Source organism: Balaenoptera ricei, chromosome 11 (genome assembly GCF_028023285.1).
Source record: "Balaenoptera ricei isolate mBalRic1 chromosome 11, mBalRic1.hap2, whole genome shotgun sequence".
Lineage (NCBI taxonomy): Eukaryota > Metazoa > Chordata > Mammalia > Artiodactyla > Balaenopteridae > Balaenoptera > Balaenoptera ricei.
Window position 1 is genome coordinate 35,384,663 of NC_082649.1, and position 20,069 is coordinate 35,404,731.

At 49.2% G+C, this 20,069-nt stretch overlaps 1 protein-coding gene across 25 annotated transcripts in view; it reads left to right on the plus strand.

Moving 5' to 3' along the window:
• Positions 1–9,762: 9,762 nt before the first annotated feature.
• MOCS1 (molybdenum cofactor synthesis 1) overlaps positions 9,763–20,069 on the plus strand; it is a 44,849-nt gene continuing 34,542 nt past the window's right edge. For 20 of the 25 annotated variants that reach the window (XR_009505732.1, XR_009505734.1, XR_009505735.1 and 17 more), the window contains exons 1-3: positions 9,763–9,964; positions 17,076–17,217; positions 18,665–18,832. Coding sequence is in view for 10 of the 25 variants with exons in the window: in XM_059938762.1 (XP_059794745.1) it covers positions 9,842–9,964; positions 17,076–17,217; positions 18,665–18,832 (433 nt within the window). In the remaining 15 variants the exon portion in view is untranslated. Of the gene's footprint in view, positions 9,965–14,552; positions 14,577–17,075; positions 17,218–18,664; positions 18,833–20,069 lie in introns of those variants that run through there. The other 5 variants (XM_059938756.1, XM_059938758.1, XM_059938766.1 and 2 more) reach the window with 3 other exon arrangements.

Here is a 20,069-nt window from a genome sequence, read left to right on the forward strand (position 1 = left end):
CAGAAACCAGAGGGCACAGGTCGCCTCTACAGGTCAGCCTCCTGAGGCCCGGAGCAAGGTGGAAAAGATGGAGAAGGGGGTCTGGAGGTGCAAACAGAAGCTATCCCCACCCCCAAAAGCAAAAACTCTGATTTCTTTCTTAGGGTCAGTGTTTCATAGCATAAGGACAGCCCCAGTGCACCAAATCTCAAGGGGAAAAAAAAAAATCTCTTTCATCTTGACCTGGGGAGGCAACAGAGCTGGAATCTCCATCCTCCTCCCTGAGGAAGTAACCAGAACTAGAAGGGGAAAGTGTGTACTCCTCTCTCTGATGACAGTTTATTAGGTTTACTATCCTTGGCCCGATTCTGTATTACCTCATGTCCACAAACCTTTATTTCTAATTCCAAAAACCAAACTACTTCTGAAAAATAAAGTTTTTCCATCCTTCATTTGTCAACAAAACGTGACCTACTGGCATGAACTACTTATAAGCATTATCTATCCCGCTTAGTGTGAATGTCTGTTTTCTTGCAGAAAATTTGTTTGATTCCTGAAGGCTTTCCTAGACCCTGTGTTATGTAATATATTCAAACACTTTTGCATACACATACAGTGTGTATAATATATTAAATAAGACTTTTCAAAACTCCAAAACATTTTAAATTCCAAAATCTATCTGGCCCCAAGGCCTTCAGATAAGAGATTTTGGACTTGTGTTATCATTCATGTTAGCTTCATAATATTCTTTAGAAAAGAGCTAGGGAATGGAATTATTTTTCGTTTATAATTAACAGACTTTCTTTACCCAGAATCTGGTTTTGATATAAAATATAAAGTTCTTTTAACTCAAAATTAGTTTCTTAAGTATGTCCCAGTCCCTTCTGAATCTTTTGTAAGATTGTGAAAGACAATAGACTATAGTACAGAATTACAGCAGGAAGGAGGTGAGAGCTCTAAAGAGATACTCAGGGAATTAACTGAAGGGACTATTTGAGGGGTGTGGTCAGGATCAAGGCCACCAACAGGGCATAGTGCTTAAGAGCATGGATTCTAGAGCCGGACTTCTGGGTTCAAATCCCAGCTTCACACTGTCCATGTGTTCTTGGACTAGTTGCTTAACCTCTTTGTGCCTCATCCTTTTTTTTCTAACAGTTTTTTTTTTTAATAAATAAATTTATTTATTTATTTATTTATTTATTTATTTATTTATGGCTGCGTTGGGTCTTCGTTGCTGTGCACAGGCTTTCTCTAGTTGTGGCGAGCAGGGACTACTCTTCGTTGCCACGTGTGGGCTTCTCATTGCGGTGGCTTCTCTTGTTGCGGAGCACAGGTTCTAGGGTGCACGGGCTTCAGTAGTTGTGGCAAGTGGGTTTCAGTAGTTGTGGTTCTTGGGCTCTAGAGCGCAGGCTCAGTAGTTGTGGTGCAGGGGCTTAGTTGCTCTGTGGCATGTGGGCTCTTCCCGGACCAGGGCTCGAACCCGTGTCCCCTGCATTGGCAGGTGGATTCTTAACCACTGTGCCACCAGGGAAGTCCCTGTGCCTCACCTTATATTTAATAATCCAGCAAAATCCTATTTAAGTGATTTTTCACAACCACCATCCTGTGCAGTAGATAAGACAGGCCACTTTACTTCTGAAAATCAAAAAAGTTATTTGCCCAAGGTTAGGCAGTGAATTGCCAGTGAGGACAGGCAGCCAGATCTTCCTGCTGCCAAGCCAGGCCTCTTCCCACTCTGGCACCTGTCTTATTCACTAACACTTGCCCCTCCTTGACTGCTCTAGGAAGGGAACATGTCACATGCAGTGTTCTCAGCCCAACCAATTTTGGCTGTGTCCCAAACGAGCAGGAAACACCTTCTGAGGTGTTTCTAGAAATATCAGCCTTTGATAATCTTTGTTTCATTTCTCCACCCCGATAATTACCCCAACTTAATTTAATAAGCAGCAATCATATAATCCAGACGGTGGGACTTGATTTTGCTAGCAGAAGAATCAGGTTTGAGTGAGTGGATCTGATTGTCTTTGGGGAATTAGAGGCTGTTTTCTAATTCAAAGGAAGAATGAAGAGGGAGTTGCTTTCTTTTAAATACATGGACCTTAACATAGTGAACTCCACCTCTGCAGGTTTGAGTAGAATAAAGTCAAGTGTAATATCATCCCCTGCCTCCTAGGCTGGTGGGAGGGAAATCAGAGTCAGAGGGGTAGATGTCCAGACCTCTCTTTCAGCCTGCCCTCTGCTCCCCTGCCAATGTTTTCCATGGATAGAAACCAAACAGAAGCCCGAGGGCAAGGGAGTCCACGGAATCAACCTCTTACAGCAGAGAGCGGGGCAAAATGAGGTGAAAAATGATCCCAGGTAAGGGTGGAGCAAATGGAGAACAAACAACCCAGAATTCTACTAATACAGATATCAAAGGGCATTCCTTTCCTGTAATGGGGCCAGGCAATATCTTGAAAGAAATAGTAACTCACAGGAGATATTCATACTTACTAATTATCCATTGCTGTGTAACAAGCTACCCCAAGTGTAGTGGCTTGAAACAAACATTTTCTCACACAGTTTCTGAGGATCAGGACTCTGGCAGTGGCCAGCAGTGTGGTTCTGGCTTGGGTATCCCATGAGATTGCAGTCAAGATACCCACAAGAGCTGCAGTCAAGCTTCGATTGGGGGTGGAGGGTCCAAGTCCAAGATGGCTCACTCACACGGCTGTTGGCTGGAGGCCTCAGTTCCTCACTGGCTGTTAGCAGGAGGTTTCTGTTCCTGGTCTTGTGGGCCTCTTCACAGAGCTACTCACAACATGGTAACTGGATTCTCCCAGAGTGAGTGATTCAAGAGAGAACAAGGAAGAAGCCACTTGTCTTTCACAGACTGCCCCCAGAAGCCTAACACCATCACATTTGCCACATTCCATTTGCTAATGTTCCTAAGTTCAGCCCACATTGAAGGGGAGGGGATCTAGGTTCCACCTTTTGAAGTGAGGAATATTTAAGAATTTATGGACTGATTTTCTACCACCGTACACTCAGAAGGAGATGCGGAGGAGAAAGAGTTCAGAGTGATCTCACAGTAGTGATGAAGAGCCAGTGTACGAAAGGTCTGGGAAGGTCTCAGAAGAAGGTTCTCAATGCCTTCCCATGCCCTCCTCTTCTCCCACATGTTGAAGGTCCCAGGACCCCCTGGTAGTTGGGGTAGATGGGGACCCATCCTTTTTGGCAGTCCCTTCTCAATCTTCCCAACTCATTATTATACCTACCTCATTTCCCATTATTGCTCTCAGCGACCTATTCTTGGAAAGCAGCTAAGCTAATTTGATTTGAGATATTCATGGTTTATAATGGACCCACAAATCCCTCATGGGGATTACCTAATTCTAATAAAAGCTCGCCTGGAGGCTTAATGAACCCGATGTAATCAATCTCTCTAAGCTCTTTCATGTGGGGCAAGGATGGTTTTGGTGACCTAGTAAGGCACTCCTTGCTCCCCAACAATATCATAAAAGCAATAGAGCACTTGCTTATGCATTATATGATTTAATCCCAATAAAACTGAAGACCCGTTTATGATTCCTAACTGATGAGGAACCTGAACCAAACCAATAGAAAGAGACTAAATCCCAGAGGTTACACCCGAGGTGTGGGTTTGGTTCCCCGTGTGGGGCTCCTGCATTGAACTTGGTCTGCTAGGGATGAACCCCCTGAAACCATCGTTTCAGTATGCAATGCAACCCACAGGGATGAATAAAGGGAAGAGTTGCCCAGGGGAGTAGAAGAACCTGGATGATACATTAAAGCACAAGGGGAAGTTTGTTCCCTTGGTAAGATTTTTATTGTTCACCAATATCTGCTTCCCCTCTCTGCCAGAGGGCTAAGCTTCTCTTCCCTTTGAAATTAGATGTGGCCACGTGACTTGCTTGAGCAGAGTGATGTGTGGCATTTCCAGGAAGAAGCTCTAACCACCAGTTTGCTCTTTTGCACACTCCTTCCCTCTTTATTTATTTGTTTATTTATTTACTTATTTTTAACATGTTTATTGGAGTATAATTGCTTCACAATGGTGTGTTAGTCTCTGCTCTATGACACAGTGAATCAGCTATACATATACATATATCCCCATATCTCCTCCCTCTTGTGTCTCCCTCCCACCCTCCCTATTCCACCCCTCTAGGTGGACACAAAGCACCGAGCTGATCTCCCTGTGTTATGCGGCTGCTTCTCACTAGCTATCTATTTTACATTTGGTAGTATATAGTATATGTATATAAGTCCATGCCACTCTCTCACTTTGTCCCAGCTTACCCTTCCCCCTCACCGTGTCCTCAAATCCATTCTCTACGTCTGCGTCTTTATTCCTGTCCTGCCCCTAGGTTCTTCAGAACCATTTTTTTTTTCTTTTTTTAGATTCTATATATGTGTTAGCATATGGTATTTGTTTTTCTCTTTCTGACTTACTTCACTCTGTATGACAGTCTCTAGGTCCATCCACCTCACTACAAATAACTCAATTTCATTTCTTTTTATGGCTGAGTAATATTCCATGGTATATATGTGCCACATCTTCTTTATCTATTCATCTGTCGATGGACACTTAGGTTGCTTCCATGTCCTGGCTATTGTAAATAGTGCTGCAATGAACTAACGTTCTCTGTGGATATTAGCTGCCTCATTAGCTTGGGGCTCAGAGTGAGGACAACACTGATGGGAAACAATTCCAAGCTAACCCTTGCTAGACATGTAACACACATGAGAAACATTTGTGGTTTTCAGCCATTGTGATGTTGGAGTTGTTTGTTATAACAGCACAATCTAGCCCAATCTGACTGACATAGACACCTTGTTGGAAAGGCAAGTCAAAGATGTAGAATGTACTATTTAATGCACATTTATTGGGAGGTTATTGTGCATTAAACACTATGCTAGGTGCTGTGATTACAGATGACTTAGATTTGGCACCAACCCTCAGAGGGCTTATATTGCAGAAGGCATATAGGTAAATATGGCCCTTCATCACTATTGTGAGATCACTCTGAACACTTTCTCCTCCGAATCTCCTTCTGAGTGTATGGTGGTTCAAAATCAGTGCATAAATTCTTAAATATTCCTCACTTCAAAAGGTGGAAGCTAGTTCCCCTCCCCTTCAATGTGGGCTGAACTTAGGAACATTAGCAAATGGAATGTGGCAAATGTGATGGTATTAGGCTTCTGGGAGCAGTCTGTGAAAGACAAGTGGCTTCCTCCTTGTTCTCTCTTGAATCACTCACTCTGGGAGAATCCAGTTACCATGTTGTGAGTAGCTCTGTGAAGAGGCCCACAAGACCAGGAACAGAAACCTCCTGCTAACAGCCAGTGAGGAACTGAGGCCTCCAGCCAACAGCCGTGTGAGTGAGCCATCTTGGACTTGGACCCTCCACCCCCAATCGAAGCTTGACTGCAGCTCTTGTGGGTATCTTGACTGCAATCTCATGGGATACCCAAGCCAGAACCACACTGCTGGCCACTGCCAGAGTCCTGATCCTCAGAAACTGTGTGAGAAAATGTTTGTTTCAAGCCACTACACTTGGGGTAGCTTGTTACACAGCAATGGATAATTAGTAAGTATGAATATCTCCTGTGAGTTACTATTTCTTTCAAGATATTGCCTGGCCCCATTACAGGAAAGGAATGCCCTTTGATATCTGTATTAGTAGAATTCTGGGTTGTTTGTTCTCCATTTGCTCCACCCTTACCTGGGATCATTTTTCACCTCGTTTTGCCCCGCTCTCTGCTGTAAGAGGTTGATTCCGTGGACTCCCTTGCCCTCGGGCTTCTGTTTGGTTTCTATCCATGGAAAACATTGGCAGGGGAGCAGAGGGCAGGCTGAAAGAGAGGTCTGGACATCTACCCCTCTGACTCTGATTTCCCTCCCACCAGCCTAGGAGGCAAGGGATGATATTACACTTGACTTTATTCTACTCAAACCTGCAGAGGTGGAGTTCACTATGTTAAGGTCCATGTATTTAAAAGAAAGCAACTCCCTCTTCGTTCTTCCTTTGAATTAGAAAACAGCCTCTAATTCCCCAAAGACAATCAGATCCACTCACTCAAACCTGATTCTTCTGCTAGCAAAATCAAGTCCCACTGTCTGGATTATATGATTGCTGCTTATTAAATTAAGTTGGGGTAATTATCGGGGTGGAGAAATGAAACAAAGAGTATCAAAGGCTGATATTTCTAGAAATACCTCAGAAGGTGTTTCCTGCTCGTTTGGGACACAGCCAAAACTGGCTGGGCTGAGAACACTGCATGTGACATGTTCCCTTCCTAGAGCAGTCAAGGAGGGGCAAGTGTTTGTGAATAAGGCAGGTGCCAGAGTGGGAAGAGGCCTGGCTTGGCAGCAGGAAGATCTGGCTGCCTGTCCTCACTAGGAAGTTCACTGCCTAACCTTGGGCAAATAACTTCTTCGATTTTCAAAAGTAAAGTGGCCTGTCTTATCTACTGCACAGGATGGTGGTTGTGAAAAATCACTTAAATAGGATTTTGCTGGATTATTAAATATAAGGTGAGGCACAGGGGCTTCCCTGGTGGCGCAGGGGCATTACTCTGTTGTAATTACCACTGTCAACAAGGGTGAATCTAGGGTACTACGGGAGGGAGAAGTCCTTGAATCCTTTATCAGTCATGGAACCAGCAAGAAACAGACAGCACACTTAGGTGGGGTTTTTGAAGGGACCATTTTTTGAGGTGTGGGCAGAGTTAGAGTGCCCAGGGATGTTGAGGCATCCGTGACTATCAACAGAGGAAAGCCAACCCCCCCCAACCTGAAGGGTAATGTCTAGAAATGGTGTTGTTGGACCTGATTAGAGCTGGAGTCATCGTAGAAGGGCCATGCAATGCCAGGTGTAGTTGTAGAAAAGCACAGTCAGTGCCAAGCCACAGCAAAACAGGCAGGAGAAATAAATACTCTGACTTCTCTTTCTGCTCTCTAATCTCCTGCCTGTACCTCCTACTAGCCAGATCCACCTGGAAACCAGAGACAAGGGTGCCTGGGTGATGCCATCCAAGCAGTTGGTAGACGTCAATGTCCTAGTCCCCAGAGCAGGGTGGGGAGGGTCAGGGAGTGGGTCTGGAGAGGCAAATGGAGAACATCGTGAACAAGGTCCAAAAGAGGAGAAATGAGAGGAATTGTTGAAACAGTATTTTCTAAAACTTTTAAAAATTTCATTGCTTAATTAAAATGCCTAAATTAGCAAAGAGAGTCCACAGCTACTGGTGGAATGAGGAGGGATCTGAATGAGTATAGAAGGCTGGATACTTGAAGCTCCTATTATGAGAGAGAGGCAGTGACGGGCATATGCCCAGAAAACCAATCCTGGATTGTTTTAAATAAAGGCTTTAGTTTTTAAAGAAGTTCTGAGTTCCAGAAAAATTAAGAAAAAGCTACAGAGATTTCCCACATACTCCCTGCCTCCACACATGTACAGCCTTCTTGGCTATCAACATCCTGCACCAGGTTGGTACATTTGTTACAACTGATGAACCTACATTGACACAACACAACTACCCAAAGTTCATAGTTTACAATTGGGTTCATTCTTGGTGTTGTACATTCTGTGTGCTTGGACAAATGAATAATGATCTGTACCATCACTGTGGTATTACAAAGAATAGCTTCACTGTCCTAAAAATCCTCTGTGCTCCACCTGTTCATCCCTCCCCACTAAGCCCTGGCAACCACTGATTTTTTTCCTGTCTCCATAGTTGTGCCTTTTCCAGAATGTCATGTAATTGGAATCATAACAGTAGGGAGCCTTTTCAGATTGGCGTCTTTCACTTAGTGACATGCATTTGAGGTTCCTCCATGTCTTCTCATGGCTTGATGTCTCATTTCTTTTTAGCACTGAAATAATATTACATTGTCTAGATGTACCGCATTTTATTAACCCATTTACCTACTGAAGGACATCTTGGTTGTTTCCAAGTTTTGTCCTGGATCCTTTTGGATGGGGGGTGGGGGAGGGAAGACAGGCATCCAACTTAGCCATGGACAGAGCTTGAACAGTCCTCCATGGTCCTCGAGCCCTTTGCAAATAGACTTCTGTGAGGCCTGTCCTACTGTTTCAAATGTACTCAGACACACTCTCACCCCCTGCATGTATTGTCTGAAGTTTGACTGAAATATACTAGCTGCCAAGTGTATATTAGGAAATAAGGATGTAGATCCTGGTCTTGAAGAATTGATAGACCAGTGGAAAGGAAAAGATAACTGACTACAACTGGCTTGTACAAATGCAATGAGACTTTCAGAAAAGCTAGGATTTTAGCATCAGACTAAAGGTGAGTTTCCCATGATGTTATTCAGTGTTTGGTTCTTGCAATTCCGTGGTGATAGTTTTGGATACAACAGATAGGCCTATTTGAGCATAAGATTCTCAGTACATAGACTCATTACTGAGCATGCATTCCATGAAAAACCTTAAAGACTATAGCTCTTTGTTTTTGAGAGAGAGAAAGGGACACCCCCCACCCCGCCCAATTCCTGATACATACTGAATCTTGACTCTAGGAATCATATTGTCCTGGGTTTAAACCCCAGTTTTGCCACCTATCAGCCAGGTGACTTTGGGAAAATTACCTAACCTCTCTAAGCTTCTGTTTCCTAAGTTGCAAAATTGACATTCTAGTAACTGTAGGATTATTGTAAGTATTAAGTGATGCTTACCATGGTGTTTGGTGTGTAGGAAGCATTCCAAAGATGATATCCACTCATTTTATGACTTCTTGCTACCTACTTTTTTAAACAGAGAGGCCAAGATTGTTAGCTTCCTTTGGGGGCACAGTTGGAGAAGTGCATCTTTTTTTTTAGCTTTTTTGGTTAAAAAAAAAGCATGTGGGATCTCAGTTCCCCTACCAGAAATGGAACCCACAGCCCCTGCAGTGGAAGTGCAGAGTGTTAACCACTGGAATGCCAAGGAAGTCCCTGGAGAAGTGTATCTTGAAGGAGGAAGCTGACCATCCTACAATCAGGGCCTAGACAACAGTGAAGGGAGTTAGGTAAGTCGTAAACATGCAGGATCAGTTATTGTTTTTATATAAAATGTTGATATTTTGTTCATTATGGATTTTTTTGCATTGATTCTGTTTTTTAATTTATTTTTAAAATTTTTATTTATTTATTTTTTGGCTGTGTTGCATCTTCATTGCTGCACAGGGGCTTTCTCTAGTTGCGGTGAGCTGGGGCTGCTCTTTGTTGCGGTGTGCAGGCTTCTCATTGCAGTGGCTTCTCTTGCTGCAGAGCACAGGCTCTAGGTGCCCGGGCTTCAGTAGCGGTGGCATGCGGGCTCAGGAGTTGTGGCTCAGGAGTTGGGCTCTAGAGCCCAGGCTCAGTAGTTTTGTTGCTCTGCAGCATGTGGCATCTTCCCAGACCAGGGCTTGAACCGTATGCCCTGCATTGGCAGGCAGATTCTTCACCACTGTGCCACCAGGGAAGTCCCTGACTTTTTAAAATATTGCATTAAAATATTATTTATCTTGATAACCCGCTTTTTTGGTACCTCCTTAAATTTCATTCACCTGGCCCTAAAGCACTTAGGTCGTGGTGTGACTGGCACAAAGTCCAGAGCTGCCTGTAGGAAAAGACTCAAGATCTTTGGGTGAGTTTGAACTTGTGCTTTGCAAGGCCTAGAACACTTAGCCTCCTGGGATAGGAGCAGACGGTGTGGACTACAACTCCCAGAAGGCCGCGCGGCACGGCGCCCTCACCGATTGGATGGTATGGCCCCGCCCCACCACGCCCCTGCCGCGAGGACCCGGGGCAGCGAGTCCCGGGCTAACGTGCTTCCGAAGCCGGCTACCCCGTGTAGTCTCGCCCGGGCCGACAGACTTCATGGCGGCCCAGCCAGTGTCCCGGATGCTGCGGCGGGTCCTGAGGTCCAGCGTCCGGAGCTGCAGCTCGGGCGCTCCGGTGACGCAGCCACAACCCGGGGAGCCCTCCCAACCTGCCGTGGAGGTGAGCCTCCTGCATCCACACTTTCCTGGGGAGGGGGTGGCCTGGCAGCTGCACCTTTTGCCCAGAAGCACCCCGGCCCGTCCGCGGTAGCTGCTTCTGGGCGGGGTGTCCGCCTCTGCGAGGGACTCCTCAGCGCTTATTTAGGGGTGGGGAGAGGAGTGGAATGATGTTTTCTAGATAGACTGACCGGTCTCACCTGGTATCCCAACGAGGGGTGGCGGGGTGCGGCGCTCCTTGGGGCCTGGCTTAAAAACCTCCCTGCCAACCCATCCGTGCAACTCCCTTCCAGGTCTGAGTGACTCCCAGAGATGGGGGAGCAGGCGGCAGGACTCTGGGACCAATGAGATGTTATTAGTACCCCTTTCAGCCCTGCCTCACACCCAGCCTCTTCTTTAAACATTTTCCTCCCTGCCCTCCAGTGGAGGTTGTGTGTGATCAGGTGTTTTTGTGACATCCCACTTCATAGTGTGGCACTGACTAAAAATGTCACCTTGGTGCTGCCAGTAGTCAGTTGTCACTTTGTAGTCACAGGGCTGTGTGACCCGTCCTTCACTGACTCTTTTTGTTTCATCGTCATTTCCCTTAGGAGGGTTCAGTCTCTTTCTAGAGCAGAATGGAGTCAGGACCTGGGCCCTTGCAGGTTAGGGACTCCGCTGTCTCTTTAGGGTTGGGATAGTCCCCCCTCAGTCCTTAACAGCATGTCAGAGGAGTTTCCGGCATAAGAAGTTTTAAATTTGTTTTGCCCATGTTGTCAGGGAATCAGTTGGGGAGAAGCATCTCTTTTCATTTGGTGACACCTTTTCTAGGCTGATCTGGTCATTCTTTTCCCACCTCCTGGCTCAGGGCTTCAAGTTCTGGGATTCATCAGATCATGCACCTGAGGGTGAGGGCCTCAGCCTAACTTGCTTTCCCCAGATCTGATCCCCCCCTTCCCCTCACCCCGCCGGGATCCTCAGATAAGCAGATCCCATTTCTGGGAGGTGGAGAAGTTTGTCAGTATCCTTGAACTCTGAACTTCGTGGAGGGAAAAATGGGAAAGCAAAGATGAGAGATCTTTAAAGAATTCAGGAAAAGGGAAGTTTCTTCTCCCCCTTGCCTCTAATTTACTTTGTGCCTTTCATCCTGTGCTAAGTGGCTTCATTCGTGGTCTCTCTCAGTCCTCACAATAAACCATGTGAAGTGAGTAGAGTTTGTATTTTCAGGTGAGGGTGCTCATGGAAGTTAACTTCCCTGGAGTCCCTGAGCTGTAAAGTAAGGGAACCTGAGCTCAAACTCTTAACACTTGTGCTCCTGCTTCTTTTCTGCGGGGAGAGTGAAAGAGAGGCTGCTCTTACCCTTTCCTTTACACCATGAGGGCAGGTAGAGTTAGCAGGTAAGAAGGTGGACTCAGAATGCCTCGGTTTGAATCCCAGCCCTACAACTTATTAGGTGTGTGAACTTGAGCAAGTCTTCTCAGTGCCTCAGTGTTCTCCTCTGTAAAATGGGAATAACAGTGTCTACTTCATAAGGTGGTTATAGGGCTTAAAGGAGTTAATATAATTTATATATATATATACTTAGAACAAAACCTGGCACATGTACGTGCTGTGCACGTGTATTGCACATGTTTGTTGTAATTATTATGCTTGCCGCCATTGCCACATACTGTGTCCCCTAAGTCCCCTCCCACCTGGACACTCAGGATAGTCATTCTGTCAACTATCTGATCACAGACCTCCCACCCTGGACATTCCCCACCAGGGTTATCCTCAGCAGACAGGTTGCTCCTTGGGTGCTGGGTGCTCCCCTGCCTTTCTCGGTACAGTGCTTACCCGGTGCTCTGCAGGCAGTAGAGTTAGCAGGTATTTTTTGGCTGTTTGAAACAGATCTGGTGAGGGTGCACGTGACAGAGCACTGGACAGGGACCCCCAGGCTTTCATGCTCGCTTTGCCCCTAGTTTGACGCGGCTCCTGGGCCTGTCTCTTCCCCTCTCTTCCTGTCTTTAAAACCAGTGGGATGGACTAGCCCATCTGTACTCAGTGGGGGAGGGCACAGAATGTCCTTAGGAGAATCTCAGAGGTATGTTCAACCAATCCACCGAGCTTGCCAGTTGGCAGGAGCAGGGGTGGGGGCATCTGGAACCCCTGTCCTCCCTTCCCTTCCTGTAGGGTGCCTTTCCCTATACCCTACACGGGGCCCTGAGGTCTGGTTTGGGATGGGAAGCGCTTGGAGAGGCGGGGGAAAGCCCCTGGGTGTTGTCTGTGTGTCGGGGTGTAGGTGTGGGAGAGATGTGCAGTGAGGGGAGGGAGCTGGCTGTGAGGACAGTGGATGGGGGCATTGGGCTTGGTCCCGGGGCAGATCGAGGAACTTCTGCAGGGGCAAAGGGGAGGCGGGTAGGGGAGACACAGCTCCCTCCGGCCTGGTTGGGGCAGCAGGACAGAGGGCTTCCCCCAGTTGCAAGCACTACACCCTTGTTTCTCCCTCTCAGGCTCCCTGCAGGCTTTGTTGGGATGACAAGGGGCTGGCCTCGGGTCCTGGGCCTGCTTCCCTGGGGCAGGGGCAGAGGAAAGGATGACTCTGTGTCAGGCAAAGGCACCCAGCTGTTCGGGGGGTCGGAGAGAACACACGTGGGAGAGGTCTGTGCAGGAAGGGACTGGTACATGAGGAGGGCCAGGGCGGGGCAGTCACACGCGGAAGGAAAGGAGACCTTTCAGGGGGCTGCCTGGACTTCCAACCTGCCCAGCTCCTCAACAGCTTTGTTTCAGCGAAGCGTGACTTATCCTTGCTGGGAGCCACAGGTGTGAAGGCCTCACACTTAGGGTGGGGCTGGAGGGGGAGCAGAGGTCAAGGCCTGGGGCTGGGCACTTTGCCAGGTCCCCTCATTTCATAGAGATTAATTTTGAGCCACCCTGGGTATACATCCTCCCAAAGAGCAGGTAAATCAGGGCCACTGATATTTGGGTTTGGCCTGTGCTCTTTTTCTCCTGCTCCTCTAGTGTCTACACTCCAGACCTGTTTGGGGGTTGGCCTTTATCATTCAGATCAAAGGCCCAAGGTTAGTGAATATTCGAGAAGGCACTCTGAGGGCAGGGTCCCTCCTTTAACTAACTCCTTCCTACCACTTCCCCACTCCATCCCAGTCTGCACTGGGTCGGTAGACAAGATATAACCAGTAGCATGTGGTAGGCTGCCTAGTTCCTGGTTGTAGCACTAGTATCTGTGGTTCTTGGGAAGCTCAGACCTCACTTGTCCTGCTTTGAGTGGTGTGACAGCAGGTCTGAAACCCCAGCCTTGGGCCCTCTCCCATTGAGTAGGGCTTTGCAAGACGAGGGAAGCTGACAAGAGTGGGAAAACTAGTCACAGCACACACACACAGTGCCCCTCCATGGATACATGGTGAATGGATGTTTGTACGTAGGAGTTAGATTAAGAGAATGGGAACAGTCACTTCCCGAACACCTGCTGTGTGACAGGAGCTCCTCCGGTTGAGTTAGGTAGGATCATGTCCACACTTTATGGACGAGGAAGCTAAGGCTTAGAGAATGGTAGGCGACTAGCTCTACAGCTAGCTGGGAACAGAGCCAGGCTTCTAATTCAAGTTTGCCTGCTCCCCAAGCCTATGCTCAGAACCGCAGCCACCCGGATTAAAATGGCACTGGGTCCTGGTGTGGCAGGGCCAGTGGTTCTCAGCCTGGGCTGCAGAGCTGAACAGGGACGTTTCAGACAAACCACTAGGGCCCCATCCCAGAGAGCAGTTGAGTCCGCGTCTTTGGGCTGGGGCTCTGGCATCAGCACGTCTTAGAAGGTCTTCAGGTGATTTTGATGTGTAACAAAAGCTGAGAACCACTGTACGAGGCTAAACCATTTTGACAGTAGAGACCAGCCTAGAAATGAATGGCAACCCCAGTGTAACTGGGTTTTCCACGCACCACCTTTCCCTCTGGATTAGGGACCTGCCTGTCTGTTCATTGACACAGCGGTTCGACACCTGCTATGACACCGGGAAACAGAGTCAGGCAGGAAGGCTTCCCACCCAGGGGAAACAGCCTGGTCCAGGGCCAGGGCCGGGAAATACGAGCAGCTAAGGGTGTTCTGCTTCTGACATGTCCCAGCCCCTCCTGGGCAAGAGGCATTGCCGTCTAATCAGCCCAGTAATTCTCCCAGGATTCTGGGCTCCTTTGACTGGTGCTGATATTTTTTCCTCCAGGGAGTTTAAAGGGAAGAAAAAAAAATGGAAGAAGGAAAGTAGGGCATGCAGTGTTGGAGGAGAGAGGAGGCAGGGATGAGGTGTGTTAATACCCAAGTGCGGAGTTTGCAATCCTGGCGGGGAGAGAGGGCGAGAGAGAGAGAGAGAGAGAGAGAGTGTGTGTGTGTGTTTAGGAGGCTTCGTCAGCTACTGGCTGTACAGAGTCTGAATGAATCTAGATAAGGTTACTCCAGGTCTCAAAAGTGAAATCTGGCCTGCCCCTCCCATGGCCAGAACAGAGGGCCTAATTCCATTCTCCGGTTTCTGCTGAGTCATGCTCCTTGGTCCTCTCACTTGCTCCCTATTCCTGGCTTTATTTTGGCTCCTCCCTCACTCAGCCACCTCTCCCAGGATGTGAAGATTAGGGTGAGGAGGGCATCTTGGCAGGTGAGGAGGTGAGGTCTGGGGGGACTAACAAATCACTGACTTGTGAATAGCTGCTGATTCCCAGGTGTCTGAGCTCCTGGACTGTGGTGGCCGATGGGGATGGGACTCTTTTTTTTTTTTTTTTTAATAAATTTATTTTATTTATTTTTTTGGCTGCGTTTGGTCTTCGTTGCTGCGTGCGGGCTTTCTCTAGTTGCAGCGAGCGGGGGCTACTCTTCATTGCAGTGCGCAGGCTTCTCACTGCCGTGGCTTCTCTTGTTGCGGAGCACGGGCTCTAGGCACATGGGCTTCAGTAGTTGCGGCGTGTGGGCTCAGTAGTTGTGGCTCGCGGGCTCTAGAGCGCAGGCTCAGTAGTTGTGGCACACGGGCTTAGTTGCTTCGCGGTGTGTGGGATCTTCCCGGACCAGGGCTCGAACCCGTGACCCCTGCATTGGCAGGCCGATTCTTAACCACTGCGCCACCAGGGAAGTCCCGGGATGGGACACGTGATTCTGAAGCGTCCCTGCCCCACCCCCAGGGGTACTGGTGGAAAGGCTGTGGGGTGAGTAGAGAAGGAGGAACACTGTTGTTATTATTTCAGACTGCAGTTCAGAGAAATGACGGCTACTTTCTCGTCACGGGGCTGTGAGCAGGGTTTCTTAGAGGACGTGGGAAACTGGTCTTGGGGCGGGCAGAGCGAGGTCAGTTTTATGGACCCAGGAGAGTCATGAAGCACCCCCTGCTCTCTCTCGTATCCCTTCTACCTCCTGAGTCAGTCAGTGGCCCTTGACTATACATTAGAATCACCTGGAGAGGTGAAAAATAGAGCACCTGGAGATCTGAATTCAGCTGGTCTCCAGTAGAATTTTTTTCTTCAACTCCCCAGATGGTTCTAACATGTAGCCAGGGCTGAGGAGGTCTCTGAAGTAAATGTTTCTTCTTCCTGGACCTTAGGAGGGCTGGAGGCCTGCTTTCTTAGGTTACAAGATCATGAGAATCCTGGGTGTTTCCCTACCAGTGTCCTGACTAGCCCCGTCCTTTACAGCAAGACAACCTTAGCCCACAACTGTGTTCTTATTTAACAGCTGGGAGAGCAGGCCTGGAGGAGTTAGAGAACTTTCCCAGTGTGTCCCCAGTCCAGAATCTTATCCATAGACCTCACGGATGACCACCACAGTCATGATTTCTTTGTTCTAAAGATTCTAGAGAAATGACTTCTCCCCGCCCTATGTACCATCCCGTGTACCTTCTTGGACACACCCTATGCAACTAGGGGAAAGAATTTAGAACTTGGAATCAGAAGACCTGGATTTGCATCCTGGTTCTGCCAGGGGTGTTCTTGGACCCCATTCAAGAGTTGGTTATAATAATCCCTTTAGGTGTGGGGATGGAACAGAGAACATTCTTTGGAAACCTTAAGATGCCTTGCAAACATTAACTTCTGTGGAGCAGTTATCTCATCAACATGTCATGACCCAGGGCTGTGTTCTAAATGGGGGGGTGGGGAAGGGGGGAGAGAGCAAGCTAGTTCAGATTTAGGAAAGGGTAAGATTGGCTGCCTCCTTTCTCTCCCCAGGATGAGTTTGGGCCTTGCGGGGAGCCTCGGGCAATCTCCTCCCCTTATACCCCAAACAGTGGGTCCTTAATCCTTTCTTCTGGCTATGGGTGGGTGAAGGATAAGGACTAAACTGGGCACGGGGTTAGTGTGGTGGCCATCCTGGCACCTCCATTCTCCCTTCCTGGGGGCTGGTGGCCTCATTCCCTCTGCAGGTCCCCCTAGTGTGCTGTCCTCCCCGCAAGGCCTTCTGTGGGAGGGGAGCCTTCCCCGTGGGTTTACCCTCCCCAGCTGGGCGTGGCCCCCGGCTGCTCCTGGGGGTGTGGCCTGTTGGGTCCTCCTGGGTGGTGAGGAGGCCCCAGAGAGCCCCCCATCCCCAAGGGGGAGGCAGCTTGTGTGACACCCCCTCCCTCACAGTGAGTGACTGTTTCGAGCTCAAGGTAAGGAATAGGAGGCCTGGGTTGGACAAGTGGCTTCCGTGTCCCAGGCCACCTTCCCTCTCAGCTACCTGCTGTCTCCCTCCTCCTTTCTGGACATGCTTGTCTGGTGGCATGATTGCCAGGTGCCAAATGGTACCTGCCCTCCCAGTGACCCATCCAAGAGATGCTAGAGATGGCTGTTCCTGGATAGGCTTCCTTTGAGGGAGGGGTAACAGGGAGGAGGTGGGGGCCGGCTGGGGCTTAGTGCCCTTCCCTCTGCCTTGCTGCCCAGCTGGTAGGCAGCTGCACCCCTGCAGGGGTCCTCCACCCTGGGGCTGAGTGTAGGACCTTGGAGGGGCAGGTCCTTCCCTCCAGGCCTGTTTCCCAACCTGTGAATAAGAGGAGAATACCAGACCCCCAGGACTGCGGAGCCCATGTGGATGGAAAGGCTAGCAGTGTGCGCGGGTGTCAGAGAGGAGGGAGGGGATGGTCGAGGGGAGAGGGCTTGCTCTCCCCAGGTGGGCTCTCCTCGCACCTCTCCCCCAGCCCCTGTTGTCGCAGGTGCCGTCCGGACGGAGGCGGTTCCTGAGGGAGCATGCAGCCCCCTTCTCTGCCTTCCTCACCGACAGCTTCGGCCGGCGCCACAGCTACCTGCGGATCTCCCTCACTGAGAAGTGCAACCTCAGATGTGAGTCGCCCTCCTGGGCTCCTGTCCCTCTGCTGCAGTAGCCCCTCATATCACCCCCTGTCTAGGAATCCTTCTCAATCCTCCCCATTCCTCTTTCTAGAAAACTCCACCCGCCCTTCTTCCTTGCTTGCCAGGTGGGGTTCAGGGGCAAGGTAGGGGTCAAGGGTGAGTTTTATGATCCTGGAAGCTGGGTTCTACTTGGGATTAAGTTGGAGAACAGAATTGCTGTTGGGTTTAGGATTGAGGTTGGCCTGGGATCTCCCACTCTTCGGGGCTCTTTCCCCTCCCTCCTGTTTCCTTGCGGTCCCCACGGTTCAGGACGTGGCATGGGGACTGCTGGACAGTGTAAACAAGTGAGATAGGCAGCAGTGCCAGCTATAAAGACACCCCAACCCCAGTCCCATGAGACGAGTTGTCTGGGGCCAGGCTAGTACACAGAGTCCTTGTTTCATAACCCCACGCGGAGTGCTCTGGGCCAGATCCACTGCTGGAGGGACTTCCGAAGTGTGTTTGTCCATCTGTCCTGCCTTCCTTCCCTCCCTCCTTCTCTTCTTCCTTCCTTTCTCTCACTGTCTCACAGTAAGAAATACATTTACTTCATGGCCCAGTAAATACGTGCATGTGTAGTAAATGTTTAACCAAACAATATTCATTACGTGCAGTACCGATGTTCTGATGTTGTTACCTAATCTGTTCCATCTTAAAAGACCAATTCTGGACCCTTCACTGATTTGACTGAATGAGCCCCTAGCGGATCCTGACCGCTGGTACTGATTAAACCCGTACCATGGGATCTGATGGGAGGAGGTGGTGCCCCCCTCACCGGCCAGGGCTCGCCTCATTTATCCCCTTCTGCTACCTCGCCCTGAACAGGCGGTACCTCAGTTTTCCAACCTGTGAAATGGGACTGATGATCACCTGAAGGAGATAGGCTGGGTGTGAGAACATGTGTAGCCACAGAGGAGAGCAGCTTTGCCCAGGCCAGGGAGCACCTCCCAGCCTCCTTCACCTTAGGACACACAGAGAAGGGTCCCTGTTTGTCAAAACCAGATGAAATGAAGGAGGTGAACGATGGCAGAAGGAATGGGCCCAGGGCCCTGGCCTTCCAGGCAGACCCCGCCCAGCGGCCCCTCGCTGAGGGGCCAGTGTCTCGGCCTGCCCTATCTCCAGCCAGGCTGAGCTGTCAGCCTCATTTATCATCTTTAAGCCCTGAGGGACAGCAAGGCCAGCTGGGGAAGGGGTGTTAAATTCTGTAGGTGAGAGTGGTGAGCCCCAAAGAGAATCTGGCCTAGGGTTTGTGCCACCTCAGACTTGGCCGGGTCTTTCCTCATGGCTGGGGTGGGGTTCAGGAGACACTTGTGGCCTGGTGGGGGAGTTGGGGACTGGCGACATCGCAACCTGATTGCTGCAGTCACTTCCTTCCTCCACGTCCCCTCCCTCCCCTCAGGTCAATACTGCATGCCCGAGGACGGTGTCCCTCTGACCCCCAAGGCAGACCTGCTGACCACAGAGGAGATCCTAACCCTGGCCCGCCTCTTTGTGAAAGAAGGCGTAGACAAGATCCGACTCACGGGCGGGGAGCCGCTCATTCGGCCGGACGTGGTGGACATCGTGGGTGAGTTGGCAAAAGTTGCCACCACCTCTCCCAGCTCGTGCCTCATCCAGCTGGACTCCAGTATTAATATCAGAAGCTAACACTCCTTTCAGGCATTATGCTCACAGAGTCCTATGCCTTCTGAGACAGGTACCATTATTATTCCCATTTTGTAAAGAATTGAGGCACAAAGAAGTTCAATAACTTGCCCAAGGTGACAAAGCTAGTAAGTGCCAGAGCCCAAGTGGTTTGATGTCAAATTTAGACTAAAGTCCTCACCAGGGCTTGGAGGCCCACGTGATCTGGTTCCCATCAACTGCAGAGACCTCTCTCCTGCCACTTGGCCTCCATCCTCCCCTCCATTCACACTGCCAGGCCTTTGCACATGCTGTTCCCTTTGCCAGGAACACAGGGCTCCCTGCCTGCCTCATTCAGGGGTCTGCTCCAGTGTCATCTGCTTGGGGAGACCTCCTTGGCCGCTCTGTCTAAATTCCCCCTCACATACCCCAGCTGCTCTGTCTCCGAGGAGTTGGCACAGTACAGCCCATGGGCCAAAACCGGGCCACCACCTGTGTGTGTGCGGCCTGCAAGCTAAGAATAGTTTCTATATTTCTAAATGATTGAAAAAGAAAATCAAAAGAATAGCATTTGTGGCGCTTGAAAATTATATGAAATTTTAAATTCACTGTCCATTAATAAAGTTTTATTGGCACGTAGCCACACCCACTCATTTACATATCTCCCCTGTTGCAGAGCTAAGTTGCCACAAAGACCATATGACCAATAAAGCCAAAAGTGTTTACTGTCTGGCCTTTTAACAGAAAAAGTGTGGCGATCCTACTCTACCACGTGGTGTTATTTGGTTGGTTTTTATCTGTCTCCTTATTAACTAGCATGAAAGCTCTCACAGAGCTGGGCAGGTTCTGTTCACAGCTGTGTTTCGAGCACCTAGGGAAGCGCCTGACACACAGTTGGGGCTCACTGGTGTTTGCTGGATGAGTGAAGGTGGTTCAAAATACGATCTCTGAAGGATGACGTGTCCACGTGTGAATCTCAGCTGCACCTCATACTAGTAGTATATCTTGAGCAACTTTTAAAGTCCGTCCTAAGCCTTCAGACAGAGAGGGTAACCTACCTTATAGGGTGGACCTTGGGAGGAAATGAGAAGGAAATGCCCAGCTAGTGGCGAGTGCTGTGTGTGGCCCAGCAGAGCCTCTCGCCATATGCTGGTTCTAAGCCCCGAGGTCAGGCAGAGACC